The 22,286-nt window shown below is 49.8% G+C and overlaps 1 protein-coding gene across 1 annotated transcript in view; it reads right to left on the reverse strand.

Annotated features, from left to right (window-relative positions):
• Nucleotides 1-27: 27 nt before the first annotated feature.
• The window catches only part of LOC116938393 (uncharacterized), a 24,584-nt gene continuing 2,325 nt past the window's right edge, over nt 28-22,286 (reverse strand). Inside the window, exons 4-9 of the mRNA XM_076064789.1 lie at nt 12,927-13,045; nt 8,833-8,908; nt 2,831-2,882; nt 186-481; nt 123-133; nt 28-43 (exon numbers count right to left, since the gene is read on the reverse strand). Of these exons, the coding sequence (XP_075920904.1) occupies nt 28-43; nt 123-133; nt 186-481; nt 2,831-2,882; nt 8,833-8,908; nt 12,927-13,045 (570 nt within the window). The remainder of the gene's footprint in view (nt 44-122; nt 134-185; nt 482-2,830; nt 2,883-8,832; nt 8,909-12,926; nt 13,046-22,286) is intronic.

Genomic DNA, 22,286 nt, shown 5'->3' on the forward strand with positions numbered 1-22,286 from the left:
CCCCCTCCTCCCCCAATCCCCACCCGCTCATCGCCCAATGCCACTGCCCAACCCCCGGCCCCGCCCCGTGCCACGCCCCCGCCCCCGGCCACGCCCACGACCCAGCCCCCGGCCACGCCCACCCCGCAAGCCCCTCCCCCGGCGCCGCCCTCGGCCCCGCCCCTCCCTCGAGCCCCTCTCCCGGCTCCGCCCTTGGCCCCGCCCCACCCCTTGGCCCCTCCCCGTGGCCTCCTGGCCCCGCCCCCGGCCGAGGTGGTGGGCGTGGCCAGGGGACAGTGTCTCCGTTTGTGTCCTGGGCTGGAGCATCGATGGCACAGGGGGAAGTCCGTTGTCTCCGTTGTCCGTGGGGGTGTCTCCGCTGTCCCTGGCCGTGTCTCCGTTGTCCCTGGCCGTGTCTCCGTTGTCCGTGTCTCAGGATTGGAGACGCGGCAGCCGTGAGAGGGGAGATGGCAAAATCCGCAGGAGAAGCAATGACACCACGCTATGGGGGGGAGAGACACGGGGAGAGAGAGAGAGACATGTGGGGTGAGACACGGGGAGAGAGAGACACGGGGGGAGAGACACGGGGAGAGAGAGACACGGGGGGGGGGAGAGACACGGGGGGAGAGAGACAGGGGGAGAGACACGGTGTGGGAGACACGGGGGGAGAGACACGGGGAGAGAGACACGGGGAGAGAGAGACACGGGGGGTGAGACACGGGGTGGGAGACACGGGGGGAGAGACACGGGGAGAGAGACACGGGGAGAGAGACACGGGGAGAGAGACACGGGGGGAGAGACACGGGGAGAGAGACACGGGGGGAGAGACACGGGGGGAGAGACACGGGGAGAGAGAGACACGGGGAGAGAGAGACACGGGGAGAGAGACACGGGGGGAGAGACAGACACGGGGGGAGAGACACGGGGGGAGAGACACGGGGAGAGAGACACGGGGGGAGAGACACGGGGGGAGAGACACGGGGAGAGAGACACGGGGTAGAGACACAGGGAGAGAGACATGGGGAGAGAGACACGGGGGGAGAGACACGGGGAGAGAGAGACACGGGGGGGGGACACACGGGGGGAGAGACACGGGGGGAGAGACACGGGGAGAGAGACACGGGGAGAGAGAGACACGGGGAGAGAGAGACACGGGGAGAGAGAGACACGGGGAGAGAGAGACACGGGGAGAGAGAGACACGGGGGGAGAGACACGGGGAGAGAGAGACACGGGGAGAGAGAGACACGGGGAGAGAGAGAGACACGGGGAGAGAGAGAGACACGGTGATGGGGGTGATGGGGGTGATGGGGGCGATGGTGATGGGGGTGATGGTGATGGGGGTGATGGTGATGGGGGTGATGGTGATTGGGGTGATGGTGATGGGGGTGATGGTGATGGGGGTGATGGTGATGGGGGTGATGGTGATGGGGGTGATGGGGGTGATGGGGGTGATGGGGGTGATGGTGGTGATGATAGTGATGGGGGTGATGGTAGTGATGGGGGTGATGGTGATGGGGGTGATGGTGATGGTAGTGATGGTGGTGGTGATGGTGATGGTAGTGATGGGGGTGATGGTAGTGATGGGGGTGATGGTAGTGATGGGGGTGGTGATGGGGGTGATGGTGGTAGTGATGGTAGTGATGATGGTAGTGATGATGGTGATGGTGATGATGGTGATGGGGTGGTGATGAGGGTGATGGTAGCTATGGTGATGGTAGCGATGGTGATGGTAGTCATGGTGATGGTAGTCATGGTGATGGTAGTCATGGTAATGGTAGTCATGGTGATGATGGTAGCTATGGTGATGGTAGTCATGGTGATGGTAGTGATGATGGTGATGGTAGCTATGGTGATGGAAGTCATGGTGATGGTAGCTATGGTGATGGTAGTCATGGTGATGGTAGTGATGAAAGTGATGGTAGTCATGGTGATGATGGTAGCTATGGTGATGGTAGTCATGGTAATGGTAGTGATGAAAGTGATGGTAGTCATGGTGATGATGGTAGCTATGGTGATGGTAGTAATGGTGATGGTAGTGATGAAAGTGATGGTAGTCATGGTGATGATGGTAGCTATGGTGATGGTAGTCATGGTGATGGTAGTGATGGTGATGGTAGCTATTGTGATGGTAGCTATGGTGATGGTAGTCATGGTGATGGTAGTCATGGCGATGGTAGTCATGGTGATGATGGTAGCTATGGTGATGGTAGCTATGGTGATGGTAGCTATGGTGATGGTAGCTATGGTGATGGTAGTCATGGTGATGGTAGTCATGGTGATGATGGTACCTATGGTGATGGTAGCTATGGTGATGGTAGTCATGGTGATGGTAGTGATGAAAGTGATGGTAGTCATGGTGATGGTAGTCATGGTAGCTATGGTGATGGTAGTGATGGTGATGATGATAGCTATGGTGATGGTAGTCATGGTGATGGTAGTGATGATGGTAGCTATGGTGATGGTAGCTATGGTGATGGTAGTCATGGTGATGGTAGTGATGAAAGTGATGGTAGTCATGGTGATGGTAGTCATGGTAGCTATGGTGATGGTAGCCATGGTGATGGTAGTCATGGTGATGATGGTAGCTATGGTGATGGTAGTGATGAAAGTGATGGTAGTCATGGTGATGATGGTAGCTATGGTGATGGAAGTCATGGTGATGGTAGTGATGATGGTGATGGTAGCTATGGTGATGGTAGTCATGGTGATGGTAGTGATGATGGTGATGGTAGCTATGGTGATGGTAGTCATGGTGATGGTAGTGATGAGAGTGATGGTAGTCATGGTGATGATGGTAGCTATGGTGATGGTAGTCATGGTGATGGTAGTCATGGTGATGATGGTACTCACATTGCTTCACACACTTCTTGCAGAGGTCACAGTGGTTCCATTGTCTCCCATCCTGCACAGAACCACCAACCCCATCACCATCATCATCACCATGACTACCATCACCACCATCACCATCACTACCAACCCCATCACCACCCCATCACCATCACTACCATCACCATGACTATCATCACAACACCACCACCAACCCCATCACCACCCCATCACCATGACTACCATCACCATGACTACCATCACCATGACTACCATCACCATGACTACCATCACCATAGCTACCATCATCACCATGACTACCATCACTCTCATCACTACCATCACCATGACTACCATCACCATAGCTACCATCACCATCATCACTACCATCACCATGACTACCATCACCATAGCTACCATCACCATCATCACTACCATCACCATGACTTCCATCACCATAGCTACCATCATCACCATGACTACCATCACTTTCATCACTACCATCACCATAGCTACCATCATCACCATGACTACCATCACCATGGCTACCATCACCATAGCTACCATGACTACCATCACCATGACTACCATCACTTTCATCACTACCATCACCATGACTACCATCACCATAGCTACCATCACCATAGCTACCATCATCATCACTACCATCACCATGACTACCATCACCATAGCTACCATCATCACCATCACTACCATCACCATAGCTACCATGACTACCATCACCATGACTACCATCACTTTCATCACTACCATCACCATGACTACCATCACCATAGCTACCATCACCATCATCACTACCATCACCATGACTACCATCACCATAGCTACCATCACCATAGCTACCATCACCATAGGTACCATCATCACCATGACTACCATCACCATGACTACCATCACCATAGCTACCATCACCATAGCTACCATCACCATAGCTTCCATCACCATAGCTACCATCATCACCATGACTACCATCGCCATGACTACCATCACCGTGACTACCATCACCATAGCTACCATCACAATAGCTACCATCACCATCACTACCATCACCATGACTACCATCACCATAGCTACCATCATCACCATGACTACCATCACTTTCATCACTACCATCACCATTACTACCATCACCATAGCTACCATCATCACCATGACTACCATCACTTTCATCACTACCATTACCATGACTACCATCACCATAGCTACCATCATCACCATGACTACCATCACTTTCATCACTACCATCACCATGACTACCATCACCATAGCTACCATCACCATGACTTCCATCACCATAGCTACCATCACCATCATCACTACCATCACCATGACTACCATCACCATAGCTACCATCATCACCATGACTACCATTACCATGACTACCATCACCATGACTACCATCACCATGACTACCATCACCATCGCTACCATCACCATAGCTACCATCACCCTCATCACTACCCCATCACCATCATCACCATCACCATCATCACTACCATCATCACTACCATCACTACCACCATCACCCCCATCACCACCCCCATCACTACCATCACCCCCATCACTACCATCACCCCCATCACTACCATCACCATCACCATCACTACCATCACCATCACCCCCATCACCATCACCCCCATCACTATCATCACCACCATCACCCCCATCACCCCCATCACCATCACCCCCATCACCATCACCCCCATCACCATGACTACCATCACCACCATCACCCCCATCACTACCATCACTACCATCACCCCCATCACTACCATCACCATCACCACCCCATCACCATCACCATCATCACCATCATCACCATCATCACTACCATCACCATCACCATGACCACCATCACCATCCCGATCACCACGACCACCATCACCATCACCATCATCACCACCATCACCATCATCACCATCACCAACCCCATCACCACCATCACCACCACCACCATCACCATCACCACCATCACCATCACCACCCCATCACCATCACCACCATCACCACCATCACCATCATCACCATCATCACCAACCCCATCACCATCACCACCACCATCACCATCACCCTCACCACGCCATCACCATCACCACGATCACCACCATCACCATCACCACCATCACCATCACCACCCCATCACCATCACCACCATCACCACCATCACTACCATCACCACCCCATCACCATCACCACCATCACTACCATCACCATCACCACCATCACCACCACCATCACCACCATCACCACCATCACCACCATCACCAACCCCATCACCATCACCAACCCCATCACCATCACCCCCATCATCATCACCACCATCATTACCATCATCACTACCATCACCACCCCATCACCATCACCACCATCATCACTACCATCACCATCACCACGACCACCATCACCATCACCACGACCACGATCACCATCACCATCATCACTACCATCACCATCACCACCATCACCACCACCATCACCATCATCACTACCATCACCACCCCATCACCATCACCACCAACACTACCATCACCACCATCACCACCACCATCACCATCATCACTACCATCACCACCCCATCACCACCACCACCATCACCACCACCATCACCATCACCACCATCACCATCACCACCATCACCATCACCACCATCACCACCATCACCATCATCACCATCACCATCACCACCCCATCACCATCACCACCATCACCACCATCACCACCATCACTACCATCACCACCATCACCATCACCCTCACCACCCCATCACCATCACCACGATCACCACCATCACCATCACTACCATCACCATCACCACCCCATCACCATCACCACCATCACCACCATCACCACCATCACTACCATCACCACCCCATCACCATCACCACCATCACCAACCCCATCACCATCACACCCATCATCATCACTACCATCACCACCATCACTACCATCACCACCCCATCACCATCACCATCACCACCCCATCACTATCACTACCATCACCACCCCATCACCATCACCATCATCACCATGACCACCATCACCATCCCGATCACCACGACCACCATCACCATCACCACGACCACCATCACCATCATCACTACCATCACCATCACCACCATCATCACTACCATCACCACCCCATCACCACCAACACTACCATCACCATCACCACCATCACTACCATCACCATCACTGACAGCGTGAGTCCACCACCATCACCATCACCACCATCACCACCATCACCACCATCACCATCATCACCATCATCACCATCATCACCATCACCAACCCCATCACCATCACCACCATCACCACCACCATCACCATCACCACCATCGCCATCACCACCCCATCACCATCACCACCATCACCATCATCACCATCATCACCATCATCACCATCACCAACCCCATCACCATCACCACCATCACCATCACCACCACCATCACCATCACCACCCCATCACCACGATCACCACCATCACCATCACTACCATCACCACGATCACCACCATCATCATCACTACCATCACCATCACCACCCCATCACCACCATCACCACCATCACTACCATCACCACCATCACCAACCCCATCACCATCACCAACCCCATCACCATCACCCCCATCATCATCACCACCATCACTACCATCACCACCATCACTACCATCAGCACCCCATCACCATCACTACCATCACCACTACCATCACCACAACCATCACCACCATCACCAACCCCATCACCATCACCACCCCATCACTACCATCACCACAATCACTACCATCACCACCATCACCATCACTACCAACCCCATCACCATCACCACCATCACTACCATCACCATCACCACCATCACCACCCCATCACCATCACCACCATCACCATCACCACCATCACCACCATCACCACCCCATCACCACCATCACTACCATCACCACCATCACCACCACCATCACCATCACCACCATCAACACCCCATCACCATCACTACCATCACCATCACCACCATCAACACCCCATCACCATCACCACCCCATCACCATCACCACCATCACCACCCCATCACCATCACCACCATCACCATCACCACCATCACCACCATCACCATCACCACCCCATCACCATCACCACCATCACCACCCCATCACCATCACCACCATCACCATCACCACCATCAACACCCCATCACCATCACCACCATCACCACCCCATCACCATCACTACCATCACCACCCCATCACCACCATCACCATCACCACCATCACCACCATCACCACCATCACTACCATCACCATCACCACCATCACCACCACCATCACCACCATCACCATCACTATTATCACCATCACTACCACCATCACTACCAACCAATCATCACTACCAACCCCATCACCATCACCACCCCATCACTACCATCACTACCAACCCCATCACCACCATCACCACCACCACCATCACCACCACTATTATCACCATCACTACCACCATCACTACCAACCAATCATCACTACCAACCCCATCACCATCATCACTACCATGACCATCACCACCATCACCACCACCACCATCACCACAATCACCATCACCACCATCATCACCATCACTATCACCATCACCATCACAACCATCACCGTGTATGATATTGGCGATGATGTTGCTGATGATGATGATGTTGTTACTGATGATGATGATGATGTTGATGTTGCTGATGATGATGATGATGCTGCTGATCATGATGATGTTGTTACTGATGATGATGTTACTGATGATGATGATGATGCTGCTGATCATGATGATGGTGGTGATGATGATGTTGTTACTGATGATATTGATGAAGATGATGATGTTGCTGATGATGATGATGATGCTGTTGATGATGATGATGCTGTTGATGATGATGTTGATGATGATGATGTTGATGATGATGTTGCTGATGATGATGCTGTTGATGATGATGATGTTGATGATGTTGCTGATGATGATCATGATGATGTTGTTACTGATTATGATGATGTTGATGTTGCTGATGATGATGTTGTTACTGATTATGATGATGTTGATGTTGCTGATGATCATGTTGCTGATGATGATGCTGCTGATCATGATGATGTTGTTACTGATGATGATGATGTTGCTGCTGATGATGATGATGCTGCTGATCATGATGATGGTGGTGATGATGATGATGATGTTGTTACTGATGATGATGTTGCTGATGATGATGATGTTGATGATGATGCTGTTGATGATGATGTTGCTGATGATGATGTTGATGATGTTGCTGATGATGATGATGTTGATGATGATGTTGCTGATGATGATGTTGATGATGTTGCTGATGATGATGATGTTGATGATGATGTTGCTGATGATGATGTTGATGATGATGATGATGTTGATGTTGCTGATGATGATGTTGCTGATGATGATGTTACTGATGATGATGTTGATGATGATGATGTTACTGATGATGATGTTGCTGATGATGATGTTGCTGATGATGTTGATGATGATGATGTTACTGATGATGATGTTGATGATGATGATGTTACTGATGATGATGTTGATGATGATGATGTTACTGATGATGATGTTGATGATGATGATGTTGATGATGATGATGACGATGTTACTGATGATGATGTTGATGATGATGTTACTGATGATGATGTTGATGATGATGTAACTGATGATGATGTTGATGATGAAGTAACTGATGATGATGTTGATGATGATGATGTTACTGATGATGATGATGATAATGATGATGATGTTGATGATGATGATGTTACTGATGATGATGTTGATGATGATGATGTTGATGATGATGATGATGTTACTGATGATGATGTTGATGATGATGTTACTGATGATGATGTTGATGATGATGTAACTGATGATGATGTTGATGATGATGTAACTGATGATGATGTTGATGATGATGATGTTACTGATGATGATGATAATGATGATGATGTTGCTGATGATGATGATGACGATGTTACCATCGATGTGCAGGCGTTACAGACGGTGCAGTGTCGATTATCAGAAGCAACGTAACAGTCACACAGCTCACAGAACCTGCACACACACAGACACAGTCTCACACACAGATACACACAGACACACACACAGACACACAGTACATTCACACACACACAGACACACAGTACATTCACACACAGTACATTCACACACACAGACACACACACAGACACACACACATACAGCTACACACACACACATAGACACACAGACACACACACAGACACACACACAGTACACTCACACACACACAGACACACAGTACACACACACAGTACACACAGACACACACACACAGACAGTGATACACACACAGACACACAGACACACACAGACACACACACACACAGTACACACACAGACACACACACACAGACAGTGATACACACACACAGACACACAGACACACACACAGACACACACACACACACATACAGCCACACACACAGACACACACAGACACACAGACACACACACGCATACAGCCACACACACAGACACACACAGACACACACACACAGACACACACACACACAGACACACGCACACATACAGCCACACACACACACAGACACACACACAGACACAGTCACACACACAGTACACACACACACACACACAGTACACACACACACAGACACACACACAGAAACACACACACAGACACACACACAGACACACACACAGACACAGACACACACACACAGACACACACACACAGACACACACACAGACACACACACAGACACACAGACACACACAGACACACACACAGTGTACACACACACACAGTGTACATACACACACACACAGTGTACAAAGACAAAGATCCCCCGTATAGCCTTAACAGACTGTAGGGGCAAGTGCTGTTAGCGAGCACCTATGAAGGCCGGAACGGTACACGAGGGGGTGTCTGTGTGTCTTTGTGTGTGTGTGTCACTGTGTCTGTGTGCATCTGTGTCTTTGTGTGTGTGTCTATGTGTCTTTGTGTGTGTGTGTCACTGTGTCTGTCACTGTGTGTGTATCGCTGTGTCTTTGTGTGCATGTCTGTCTGTATCTGTGTCTTTGTGTGTGTGTGTCTATGTGTCTGTGTCTTTGTGTGTGTGTGTGTCACTGTGTCTGTCACTGTGTGTGTACCACTGTGTCTGTGTGTGTGTGTCTGTGTGTCACAGTAGGGGCACAGGTGGTGCATCAGCCAGTCATCTCAGTCAGTCGACCCGTGGCACCTGGGTCTGCCCCGTGACCTCCTGCCAGCGGGCGTTCGACACTTCACGTGGCCTCAGGGTGCACATAGCCTGGCACAAGCGTCGTGGTGACGTCACCGCCACTTAGTGGCGAATGGCGGTTGTTGTTGTTGTCACTGTGTGTGTATCACTGTGTCTGTGTGTGTGTCTGTGTGTATCAGTGTCTTTGTGTGTGTGTCTATGTGTCTTTGTGTGTGTGTGTGTCACTGTGTCTGTCACTGTGTGTGTATCACTGTGTCTGTGTGTGTGTCTGTGTGTATCTGTGTCTTTGTGTGTGTGTCTATGTGTCTTTGTGTGTGTGTGTGTCACTGTGTCTGTCACTGTGTGTGTATCACTGTGTCTGTGTGTGTGTCTGTGTCTTTGTGTGTGTGTGTCTATGTGTGTGTATCACTGTGTCTGTGTGTGTGTCTGTGTCTATCTGTGTCTTTGTGTGTGTGTGTCTTTGTGTGTGTGTTACTGTGTCTGTCACTGTGTGTGTATCACTGTGTCTGTGTGTGTGTCTGTGTGTATCTGTGTCTTTGTGTGTGTGTGTCTATGTGTCTTTGTGTGTGTGTGTGTGTCACTGTGTCTGTGTGTGTGTCTGTGTGTATCAGTGTCTTTGTGTGTGTGTCTATGTGTCTTTGTGTGTGTGTGTGTCACTGTGTCTGTCACTGTGTGTGTATCACTGTGTCTGTGTGTGTGTCACTGTGTGTGTATCACTGTGTCTGTGTGTGTCTGTGTGTGTCTGTGTCTTTGTGTGTGTGTGTCTTTGTGTGTGTATCACTGTGTCTGTCACTGTGTGTGTATCACTGTGTCTGTGTGTGTGTCACTGTGTGTGTATCACTGTGTCTGTGTGTGTCTGTGTGTATCTGTGTCTTTGTGTGTGTGTCTATGGGTCTTTGTGTGTGTGTGTGTCACTGTGTGTGTGTGTGTATCACTGTGTCTCTGTGTGTGTCTGTGTGTATCTGTGTCTTTGTGTGTGTGTGTATGTGTCTTTGTGTGTGTGTGTGTCACTGTGTGTGTGTATCACTGTGTCTGTGTGTGTGTCACTGTGTCTGTCACTGTGTGTGTATCACTGTGTCTGTGTGTGTGTCTGTGTGTATCTGTGTCTTTGTGTGTGTATCTGTGTCTTTGTGTGTGTGTGTCTATGTGTCTTTGTGTGTGTGTCACTGTGTCTGTGTGTGTGTGTGTATCACTGTGTCTCTGTGTGTGTGTCTGTGTGTATCTGTGTCTTTGTGTGTGTGTCTATGTGTCTTTGTGTGTGTGTGTGTGTCACTGTGTCTGTCACTGTGTGTGTATCACTGTGTCTGTGTGTGTGTCTGTGTGTATCAGTGTCTTTGTGTGTGTGTGTATCTGTGTCTTTGTGTGTGTGTGTCTATGTGTCTTTGTGTCTGTGTGTGTCACTGTGTCTGTCACTGTGTGTGTATCACTGTGTCTGTGTGTGTGTGTCTGTGTGTATCTGTGTCTTTGTGTGTGTCTATGTGTCTTTGTGTGTGTGTGTGTGTCACTGTGTCTGTGTGTGTGTGTATCACTGTGTCTGTGTGTGTGTCTGTGTGTATCTGTATCTTTGTGTGTGTGTCTATGTGTCTTTGTGTGTGTGTGTGTGTCACTGTGTCTGTCACTGTGTGTGTATCGCTGTGTCTTTGTGTGTATGTCTGTCTGTATCTGTGTCTTTGTGTGTGTGTGTCTATGTGTCTTTGTGTGTGTGTGTGTCACTGTGTCTGTCACTGTGTGTGTACCACTGTGTCTGTGTGTGTGTCTGTGTGTCACAGTAGGGAGCACAGGTGGTGCATCAGCCAGTCATCTCAGTCAGTCGACCCGTGGCACCTGGGTCTGCCCCGTGACCTCCTGCCAGCGGGCGTTCGACACTTCACGTGGCCTTAGGGTGCACATAGCCTGGCACAAGCGTCGTGGTGACGTCACCGCCACTTAGTGGCGAATGGCGGTTGTTGTTGTTGTCACTGTGTGTGTATCACTGTCTGTGTGTGTGTGTGTGTGTCTGTGTGTATCAGTGTCTTTGTGTGTGTGTGTCTGTGTCTTTGTGTGTGTGTCACTGTGTCTGTCACTGTGTGTGTATCACTGTGTCTCTGTGTGTGTCTGTGTGTATCTGTGTCTTTGTGTGTGTGTCTATGGGTCTTATTGTGTCTGTGTGTGTGTGTCTGTGTGTATCTGTGTCTTTGTGTGTGTGTCTGTGTGTATCTGTGTCTTTGTGTGTGTGTGTCTGTGTGTATCTGTGTGTGTGTGAATCTGTGTGTGTCTGTGTGTCTGTGTGTGTATCTGTGTGTGTGTGTCTGTGTGTCTGTGTGTATCGGTGTCTTTGTGTGTGTCTATGGCTCTTTTTGTGTCTGTGTGTGTGTCTGTGTATGTGTCTGTGTGTATCTGTGTCTTTGTGTGTGTGTCTAAGTGTTTGTGTGTATCTGTGTGTGTGTGTGTCTGTGTGTATCTGTGTCTTTGTGTGTGTCTGTGTGTCTGTGTGTATCTGTGTCTTTGTGTGTGTGTCTGTGTGTATCTGTGTGTGTGTCTGTGTGTGTATCTGTGTGTGTATCTGTGTGTCTGTGTGTGTATCTGTGTGTGTGTGTCTGTGTGTCTGTGTGTATCGGTGTCTTTGTGTGTGTGTCTGTGGGTCTTTTTGTGTCTGTGTGTGTCACTGTGTGTCTGTGTGTGTCTGTGTGTGTGTGTGTGTGTATCTGTGTGTGTGTGTGTGTCTGTGTGTGTGTGTCTCTGTGTGTGTGTCTGTGTGTGTGTGTGTATCTGTGTGTGTGTCTGTGTGTCACTGTGTGTGTGTGTCTGTGTCTGTGTGTGTGTGGTGCCAGGCTAGGTGCACACCCCACCGGTAGTCTCCCGGTGGTTTGAGTCTCCGCAGGCCACTGATGTTGGTGAAGATTTTCACTGGGGAGCGGTGACGGAGAGAAGCTCCCCCACGGAAACGGACGTGATTCTCATACTCCACCTGCAGTCACCACACTCACCACTCACTTATACACTCACCACTCACTTATACACTCACCACTCACTCATACACTCACTCACTCATACACTCACTCATACACTCACCCACTCACTCACCCTCCGACTCACACACCCACTCACCCACTCACTCACTCACTCATACACTCACTCACTCATATACTCACTCACTCACACACCACTCACTCATACACTCACTCACCACTCACTCACCACAACACTCACCACTCACTCACCACTCACTCACAACTCACTCACCACTCACTCACCACTCACTCACCACTCACTCATACACTCACTCACTCATACACTCACTCATACACTCACTCATACACTCACTCATACACTCACTCATACACTCACTCACTCATACACTCACTCATACACTCACTCATACACTCACTCACTCACCACTCACTCACCACTCACTCACCACTCACTCACCACTCACTCACCACTCACTCACCACTCACTCATACACTCACTCATACACTCACTCACTCATACACTCACTCATACACTCACTCATACACTCACTCATACACTCACTCATACACTCACTCACTCATACACTCACTCATACACTCACTCATACACTCACTCATACACTCACTCATACACTCACTCATACACTCACTCATACACTCACTCACTCATACACTCACCCACTCACTCACTCACTCATACACTCACTCATACACTCACTCATACACTCACTCATACACTCACTCACTTATACACTCACCCACTCACCACTCACTCACTCATACACTCACTCACTCACTTATACACTCACTCACCACTCACTTATACACTCACTCACTCACCACTCACTCACCACTCACTTATACACTCACTCACTCACCACTCACTCACCACTCACACACCACCACACTCACCACACTCACCACTCACTCACTCATACACTCACTCATACACTCACACACCCACTCACCCACTCACTCACTCATACACTCACTCACTCATACACTCACTCACTTATACACTCACCCACTCACTCATACACTCACTCACCACTCAGTCACCACCACACTCACCACACTCACCACTCACTCACCACTCACTCACCACCACACTCACCACTCACTCACCACTCACTCACCACCACACTCACCACACTCACCACTCACTCACTCATACACTCACTCACTCATACACTCACTCACTCATACACTCACTCACTCATACACTCACTCATACACTCACTCACTCACTCATACACTCACCACTCACTCACCACTCACTCACCACTCACTCACCACTCACTCACCACCACACTCACCACACTCACCACTCACTCACTCATACACTCACTCATACACTCACTCACTCATACACTCATACACTCACCACTCACTCACCACTCACTCACCACTCACTCACCACTCACTCACCACTCACTCACCACACTCACCACTCACTCACCACCACACTCACCACTCACTCACTCATACACTCACTCATACACTCACTCATACACTCACTCATACACTCACTCATACACTCACTCATACACTCATACACTCACTCATACACTCACTCACTTATACACTCACCCACTCACTCATACACTCACTCACCACTCAGTCACCACCACACTCACCACACTCACCACTCACTCACCACTCACTCACCACCACACTCACCACTCACTCACCACTCACTCACCACCACACTCACCACACTCACCACTCACTCACTCATACACTCACTCACTCATACACTCACTCACTCATACACTCACTCACTCATACACTCACTCATACACTCACTCACTCACTCATACACTCACCACTCACTCACCACTCACTCACCACTCACTCACCACCACACTCACCACACTCACCACTCACTCACTCATACACTTACTCATACACTCACTCACTCATACACTCACCACTCACTCACCACTCACTCACCACTCACTCACCACTCACTCACCACTCACTCACCACTCACTCACCACTCACTCACCACTCACTCACCACACTCACCACTCACTCACCACCACACTCACCACTCACTCACTCATACACTCACTCATACACTCACTCATACACTCACTCATACACTCACTCATACACTCACTCATACACTCATACACTCACTCATACACTCACTCATACACTCACTCACTCACACACTCACTCATACACTCACTCACTCATACACTCACTCATACACTCACTCACTCATACACTCACTCATACACTCACTCATACACTCACTCACCACTCAGTCACCACCACACTCACCACTCACTCACCACTCACTCAGCACACTCACCACACTCACCACTCACTCATACACTCACTCACTTATACACTCACCCACTCACTCACCCTCCGACTCACACACCCACTCACCCACTCACTCACCACTCACTCACTCATACACTCATACACTCACTCACTCACTCATACACTCACTCACTCATACACTCACTCATACACTCACTCATACACTCATACACTCACTCACTCACTCATACACTCACCACTCACTCACCACTCAGTCACCACCACACTCACCACTCACTCACCACTCACTCACCACTCACTCACTCACTCATACACTCACTCACTCACCACTCACTCACCACTCACTCACCACTCACTCACCACCACACTCACCACTCACTCACCACTCACTCACCACACTCACCACTCACTCATACACTCACTCACTTATACACTCACTCACTCATACACTCACCACTCACTCACCCTCCGACTCACACACCCACTCACCCACTCACTCACCACTCACTCACTCATACACTCATACACTCACTCATACACTCACTCACTCATACACTCATACACTCACTCATACACTCACTCACTCATACACTCACTCACTCACACACCACTCACTGACCACTCACTCACCACTCACTCACCACTCACTCACTCATACACTCACTCATACACTCACTCACTCATACACTCACTCACTTATACACTCACTCATACACTCACTCAGTCACACACTCAGTCACACACTCACTCATACACTCACCACTCACTCATACACTCACCACTCACTCACCACTCATACACTCACTCACCACTCACTCACCACTCACTCACTTATACACTCACTCATACACTCACTCACTCATACACTCATTCATACACTCACTCATACACTCACTCACTCATACACTCACTCACCACTCACTCACTCACTCATACACCACTCACTCACCACTCACCACTCAGACACAACTCACTCACCACACACTCACTCATACACTCATACACTCACTCACTCATACACTCACTCATACACTCACTCATACACTCACTCACTCATACACTCACCACTCACTCACCACTCACTCACCACTCACTCACCACCCACTCACTCACTTATACACTCACTCATACACTCACTCACTCATACACTCACTCATACACTCATTCATACACTCATTCATACACTCACTCATACACTCACTCACCCATACACTCACCACTCACTCACCACTCACTCACCACTCAGTCACAACTCACTCACCACACACTCACTCATACACTCATACACTCACTCACTCATACACTCATCACTCACTCACCACTCACTCACCACTCACTCACTCACTCATACACTCACTCATACACTCACTCACTCACCACTTACTCACCACTCACTCACCACCACACTCACTCACTCACCACTCACTCACTCATACACTCACTCATACACTCACTCACCCACTCAACCACTCACTCACCACTCACTCACTCACCACCACACTCACTCACTCACCACTCACTCACCACTCATTCACCACTCATACACTCACTCACTCACCACTCACTCACCACTCACTCACCACACACTCACTCATACACTCACTCACTCACCACTCACTCACCACTCACTCACCACTCACTCACTCATACACTCACTCATACACTCACTCACCACTCACTCACCACCACACTCACTCATACACTCACTCACTCACCACTCACTCACTTATACACTCACTTATACACTGATACACTCATACACTCACTCATACACTCACTCATACACTCACTCACTCATACACTCACTCACTCATACACTCACTCACTCATACACTCACTCATACACTCACTCATACACTCACTCACTCATACACTCACTCACTCATACACTCACTCACTCATACACTCACTCATACACTCACTCACTCATACACTCACTCACTTATACACTCACTCACTCATACACTCACTCATACACTCACTCACTCATACACTCATTCATACACTCATTCATACACTCACTCATACACTCACCACTCACTCACCACTCACTCACCACTCACTCACCACTCACTCACCACTCACTCACCACACTCACCACACTCACCACTCACTCACCACTCACTCACCACTCAGTCACCACTCAGTCACAACTCACTCACCACGCACTCACCACACTCACCACTCACTCACCACTCACTCACCACTCACTCACCACTCACTCACTCACTCACCACTCACTCACTCATACACTCACTCACTCACCACTCACTCACCACCACACTCACCACTCACTCACCACTCACTCACCACCATACTCACCACTCACTCACTCATACACTCACTCATACACTCACTCACTCACCACTCACTCACCACTCACTCACTTATACACTCACTCACCACTCACTCATACAGTCATACACCAATCACTCACCACTCACCACTCAGACACAACTCACTCACCACACACTCACTCATACACTCATACACTCACTCACTCATACACTCACTCATACACTCACTCATACACTCACCACTCACTCACCACTCATACACTCACCACTCACTCACCACTCACTCACCACTCACTCACTCACCACTCACTCACCACTCACTCACCACTCAGTCACAACTCACTCACCACACACTCACTCATACACTCAGACACTCACTCACTCATACACTCACTCATACACTCACCACTCACTCACCACTCACTCACTCACTCATATACTCACTCACTCATACACTCACTCACTCATACACTCACTCACTCATACACTCACTCACCACTCACTCACCACACACTCACCACACACTCACTCATACACTCACTCACTCATACACTCACTCATGCACTCACTCACCACACACTCATACACTCACCACTCACTCACCACTCACTCACCACTTGCTCAGCACTAACTCACCACTCAGTCACTCATACACTCACTCATACACTCACTCACTCATACACTCACTCACTCATACACTCACTCACTCATACACTCACTCACTCATACACTCACTCATACACTCACTCACTCATACACTCACTCACTCACCACTCACTCACTCATACACTCACCACTCACTCACCCCTCACTCACCACTCACTCACTCATACACTCACTCATACACTCACTCACTCATACACTGACTCACTCATACACTCACTCACCACTCACCACTCACTCACCACTCACTCACCACTCACCACCACACTCACCACCACACTCACCACTCACTCACCACACACTCACCACTCACTCACCACTCACTCTCCACTCACTCACCACTCACTCACCACTCACTCACCACTCACCACACACTCACTCATACACTCACTCATACACTCACTCATACACTCACTCATATACTCAAACACTCACTCACTCATACACTCACTCATACACTCACTCACCACTCACTCACCACTCACTCACCCATACACTCACTCATACACTCACTCACTCATACACTCACTCATACACTCACTCACTCACTCATACACTCACTCATACACTCACTCATACACTCACTCATACACTCACCACTCATACACTCACTCACTCAAACACTCACTCACTGATACACTCACTCACTGATACACTCACTCACTGACTCACTCACCACTCACTCATCACTCACTCACCACTCACTCACCACACACTCACTCACTCATACACTCACTCATACACTCACTCATACACTCACTCATACACTCAATCACTCATACACTCACTCACTCACCCACTCATACACTCACTCATACACTCACTCATACACTCACTCACTCACTCATACACTCACCACTCACCACTCACTCACCACACACTCACTCATACACTCACTCATACACTCACTCACTCACACACTCACTCATACACTCACCACTCACTCACCACTCACTCACCACTCACTCACCACAAACTCACTCATATACTCACTCATACACTCACCACTCACTCACCACTCACTCACCACACACTCACTCATACACTCACTCATACACTCACTCACTCATAAACTCACTCACTCATATGCTCACTCATACACTCACTAATGCACTCACTCATACACTCACTCACTCATACACTCACCACTCACTCACCACCCCACTCACCACACTCACGACACACACCACACTCACCACTCACCCACCACACCACACTCACCACACACACACCACACACACCACTCACCCACCACAATCACCACACACATAACGCACACTCACCACACTCACCACTCACTCACCACACTCACCACACTCACACCACACACACTCACCACCACACTCACCACACACTCACTCACTGATACACTCACTCACTGACTCACTCACCACTCACTCATCACTCACTCACCACTCACTCACTCACTCATACACTCACTCATACACTCACTCATACACTCACTCACTCACCCACTCACCACACACTAACCACATACACACTCAGCACACACTCACCACACTCACCACACACTCACCACACACTCACCACCACACTCACCACGCACACCGCACACTCACACCACACTCACCACACTCACCACACTCACCACACACACACACTCACCAAACACACACACACTCACCACACACACCCACACCCACCACCAACACACTCACCACACTCACCACACTCACCACACTGACCACACACACCACACACTCACCACCACACACCACACACACACTCACCACACACTCACCACACACACACACCACACACCACACACACCACACACACCACACACACACCACACACACCACACACACACCACACACACCACACACACACCACACACACACACTACACACACCACACACACCACACACACACCACACACACACACACACTACACACACCACACACACACACCACACTCACTGCACACACCACACACACACCACACACACACCACACACACCATACACACACACACTACACACACTACACACACACACCACACACACACACACACACACACACACCACACACACACCACACACACCACACACACACCACACACCACACACCACACACACTACACACACCACACACACACCACACACACCACACACACCACACACACCACACACACACTACACACACACCACACACACCACACACACACACACACACCACACACACACAAACCACACACACACACCACACACCACACTCACCACACACACCACACACCACACCACACACACACAAACCACACACACACACCACACACCACACTCACCACACACACCACACACCACACCACACACACACACCACACACACCACACACACCACACACACCACACACACTACACACACTCACCACATACACACCACACACCACACACACCACACACACACACCCACACACCACACACCACACACACCACACACACACCACACACACACACACCACACACACACCACACACACACTACACACACCACACACACCACACACCACACATACACCACACACACCACACACACCACACCCACCACACACACACACCACACACCAACACACACACCACACACACACACCACCCACACACATGACACACACCACACACACCACACACACACCACATACACTACACACACACCACACACACCACACACCCAACACACACTACACACACACACACCACACACACCACACACACCACACACACTCACCACACACACACCACACACACCACACACACACACCACACACACACGAAACACACACCACACACACCACACACACCACACACACACCACACACACACCACACACACGACACACACCACACACACCACACACACACACACCCCACACACACCACACACCCCACACACACACACCACACACACCACACACACCACACACACTCACCACACACACACACCACACACACATCACACACCACACACACTACACTCACACACACCACACACACCACACAAACACCACACACACACACTATACATACACACTACCACCACACACACCACACACACACACCACACACACACCACACACACCACACACACACACCACACACACACACTATACATACACACTACACACACCACAAACACACCACACACACACACACCACACACACCACACACTCACCACACGCACCACACACACACCACATACACCACACACACACCACACACCACACACACACACACCACACACACCACACACACCACACACACACACCACACACACACCACACACACACACACCACACACACACACACACACACCACCACACACACTACACACACACACACTACACACCACACACACCACACACACACTACACACCACACACACTACACACCACACACCACACACACACACACCACACACTACACACACACCACACCACACACACACCACACACACACACACACCACACACACACACACCACACACACACTACACACACCACACACCACACTCACCACACACACACCACACACACACACACCACACACACACCACACCAACACACACACCACACACACCACACACCACACACACACCACACACACACCACACACCACACACAAACACACCACACACCACACACACACACACCACACACACACCACACACACCACACACCACACACACCACACACCACACACACACCACACACCACACACAAACACACCACACACCACACACACACACACCACACACACCACACACACCACACACACCACACACAAACACACCACACACACCACACACCACACACCACACACCACACACACCACACACACCACACACACACACTACACACACTCACCACACACACACCACACACACCACACACACCACACACACACACACCACACACATACCACAGACACACACACACCACACACACACACCACACACACCACACACACA

This window comes from Petromyzon marinus, unplaced genomic scaffold, assembly GCF_048934315.1.
Source record: "Petromyzon marinus isolate PM22_M1 ecotype Great Lakes invasive population unplaced genomic scaffold, UKy_Petmar_22M1.pri1.0 PM_Scaffold_73, whole genome shotgun sequence".
Lineage (NCBI taxonomy): Eukaryota > Metazoa > Chordata > Hyperoartia > Petromyzontiformes > Petromyzontidae > Petromyzon > Petromyzon marinus.